The sequence below is a fragment of the Sinocyclocheilus rhinocerous genome, unplaced genomic scaffold (genome assembly GCF_001515625.1).
Source record: "Sinocyclocheilus rhinocerous isolate Xijiao unplaced genomic scaffold, SAMN03320098_v1.1 scaffold149, whole genome shotgun sequence".
Taxonomy (NCBI): domain Eukaryota; kingdom Metazoa; phylum Chordata; class Actinopteri; order Cypriniformes; family Cyprinidae; genus Sinocyclocheilus; species Sinocyclocheilus rhinocerous.
Window position 1 is genome coordinate 328733 of NW_015654504.1, and position 3160 is coordinate 331892.

The following is a 3160-nucleotide window of genomic DNA, read 5'->3' on the forward strand; positions in this document are numbered from 1 at the left end:
GAATCATCATTTACGTCTGTAGATTCAGGAGGTGCTGAGAGAAACTGGAAACTCTACAGAAAACAGAAATCAAAACTCATCAGCTCCACACTTCACCCAATAACCTGCACCAACATCAGATTTGTGCGGCTCTTGTTGACTCGACTGATCTTTAGTAACTCACCTCAATCCAGCACTTTCACAACATCAGCTTCATTCTTCTCATATTCATTACATCACATTCGAGCTACAGATTCTAGTATTTGTCACTTACACTCTCTGTGAACTTTCTAGGAAATAGTTTGGATGATAAAACATCTGCTAAGAACATAAATGTCCATCTAACAGCTCAAGCACATCAATGGAGTCTCATTGTAGGGTTGAGAAGATTTGCTCAGGAAAAGCAGCTCAAAGGCTACGATTAGATTGACAATTATTTATAACTTTAGAGCGGTTAAAGACACTGAAACTTCACAAGGATCCTTAAGACACGCTCAGGTTTGGTTTGGTTTGGATTGAATACGTTGTAGCATTGCTAATATACAGTCTTACTTCATATTTGGCGTGTTCATCGTCAAATTCATCAATGTGTTAAGCCCGAGACACTCTGCATGATTTTCGGCTGTCCCAGACGAAAGACTGGTATTGTGAAACAATCGTGGCGATTTCTGTGATCTCTCACTGTAGACACAGGACCACGGATTAGGAGCCATGATCACAAAAATTGCCACAATTGTTTCACGATGCCAGTCTTTCGTCTGGGACAACCGAAAATCATGCAGTGTGTCTCGGGCTTTACAGGCAAATAAAATCTATTTTATCATGTTTGAAGATCACCTGATCCAATTTTGATGAATGTTACTCAGAATTGGTACTATCGAGTTCACTGATTTCACCATGACATAATAAATCAGAAGGAAAAATTGTTAAATTAGGTGGAAATGGGGAAAAAGTGATGTTTTGAACTGTTGGTGGCACTAGTGGTGTTTGACAGCTAAATATATCTTCCAGAAGAAAGAGCTCAGAGAAATTATTCCTAAGAGATTTCCAGAGCTGAAAGCCATTTGTAAGTGGAGTCTCTTTCAGAAGAAGATGATCAGATGAGAGTCTGACTGATGATTATATAATAAGACACTCATGAAATGTTTCTCTGTGAGTCTCTGTCACAGCAGGATCTGCTCAAGTCCACTATGATCCTGTTCTTCTAGACCTCTGTTACCTGCAGGAACTGGATGTGATCTTGTGTGTGTGAAAGCTGCTCCAGCTCAGCGTCTCTCCTCCTCAGATCATTGATCTCCTGCTCCAGTCGCTCCAGTCGTCCTTCAGCTCGACTCACTGCAGTCTTCTCCTGATCTCTGATCAGCCGTATCAGCTCAGAGCGCCTTCTCTCAATGGAGCGGATGAGCTCAGTAAAGATCCTCTCACTGTCCTCCACTGCTGTCTGTGCAGAGCGCTGTTAGGACACACAGTGATTCAGGCTTCAGTGAGTCTGAACTGAGACGGAGACAAACTTCTCTTCTTCTCCAGACTCACCTTATGAGACTCCACAGCCTCTCTCAGCTGCTGAAGATCTTTCTCTCTCTGCTGGATTCTCTGCTGGAGCGTCTTCTGCGTCTCCTTCAGCTGCTTCTGCAGGACAAACGGATGATGAAACGGTGAATGTCACAGAAAATTACTGGCACTAAATCATGACGTGAACAGATGAATCCAGTAAACGTAGGGTGAGGCAGTTTAAAGGTTACTTATCTAAACTGATAACCAATGGCTGTAGGATCAAACTCCAGAAGTGATGATCGGTTATAGTAATCATACATTAATTAACATGAAGATTAAGGCTTGTTTTACACTGCAAGTGAAAGTATTATAAAAGTGAAAGTGACACAGTTGTAGAGCTTCACACTGACAGTGTTTCTGTGTTCTGTGTAATTAAGTTGCGGCTCTAAACAAAAAATAAACATACTGTTGGATCACTACACTGAGTATTAACTTGATCGGTAGTTTGAAATACCTGTTTCTCTGTCCTCTGGTCTGCAGCTGGTATAATGTCGTGGTTTTTATGTTCAATAATCGTACACAGCATACATATACATTTCTGGTCAGTGCGACAGAAAACCTCGAGGACCTTCTCATGTTTCTGGCAGATCATCTCCTGCAGTCGTCCAGTGGCATCAGTCAGCAGCCTGTAATACAGCTCTTACAGTAACTGTGTCCACAGGGAATGGCCACTGGATCCTTCAGGAGATCCTGACACACTGCACACAAGAACTCATCCTGAGAAACTCTGGCTTCTGCCATTTTACTGCATGAATACAGAGACACAAACACACAACAGCTCAACTACACTTCAGTTTCTCTTTCCCTGAACTCATGTGATTCCTGTTTCCTGGTTCTGTGTTTGAGTGACGTGAGTAAAAATGGGTTTGTCTGCGAGTCTGTAAAACAGCTTCCTCATTCCTGCTCCTGTAGTCACACACACACACACACACACTGACAGTGCAGTGCGTGGTGAGTCTTTACAGTGTCTGTTCTGTTCATGTCAGTGTTGTGCGTTGATGCTGAGACCAAATTTGCCAGGATGCTGAGATCGAACAGAGTGATGCTGAGATCACTCTGTTCGAAAGACATCCTGGGTTTTTTTTATAACCACAGAAAGTCAAGACCTCGGTTTAATAAGCTCAGAATAAAAAGCCCCAGAGACCTGATAAAAGAGTCCTAATGGTAACATGGGATTTATTTCTGTTCACACTGTCTAAACATGATCGGATTCCAATCAGATATGCACAAAAGTCAGATTTAAACTGACAGTCTGAACAATTCAAAAATAAAATTTTTATAATGTTTGCAACAAAATATAATGTTCCAATGCTATTTTATTTTTATAGTCTCCTATACTGGACCTATTAGGTTTGGTTGGTTCTATGGCTTCATAGTGACTATCTTACTGATGGTCCGGTCTAGAGGCTTCTTCGGACAGAGCTCCGACGCGGGAACCATGGTGGGTGAGTACGATCCATGTCTAAATATATATAATGAGCTGGTGGTTGTGTGTATAACCCTTCTGCTAGTTTCTTTGCAGTGTTTCCCGGGACCTGTGTGTTTCTGTCCTTTTCTAGGATAAGTCCTCGATGAGGCCCCCTCTGAAAGCCGGGTTCGGAACCGGGTGCTCGACTTGCAGTGTTTA

General features: G+C 42.2%; 1 protein-coding gene across 1 annotated transcript in view; it reads right to left on the minus strand.

Annotated features, from left to right (window-relative positions):
* Positions 1 to 2284, minus strand: part of LOC107717297 (tripartite motif-containing protein 29-like) — a 2377-nt gene extending 93 nt beyond the window's left edge. The window contains exons 1-5 of the mRNA XM_016524002.1: positions 2280 to 2284; positions 1988 to 2159; positions 1513 to 1608; positions 1199 to 1432; positions 3 to 53 (exon numbers count right to left, since the gene is read on the minus strand). Coding sequence (XP_016379488.1) covers positions 3 to 53; positions 1199 to 1432; positions 1513 to 1608; positions 1988 to 2159; positions 2280 to 2284 — 558 coding nt within the window. The remainder of the gene's footprint in view (positions 1 to 2; positions 54 to 1198; positions 1433 to 1512; positions 1609 to 1987; positions 2160 to 2279) is intronic.
* Positions 2285 to 3160: the final 876 nt, after the last annotated feature.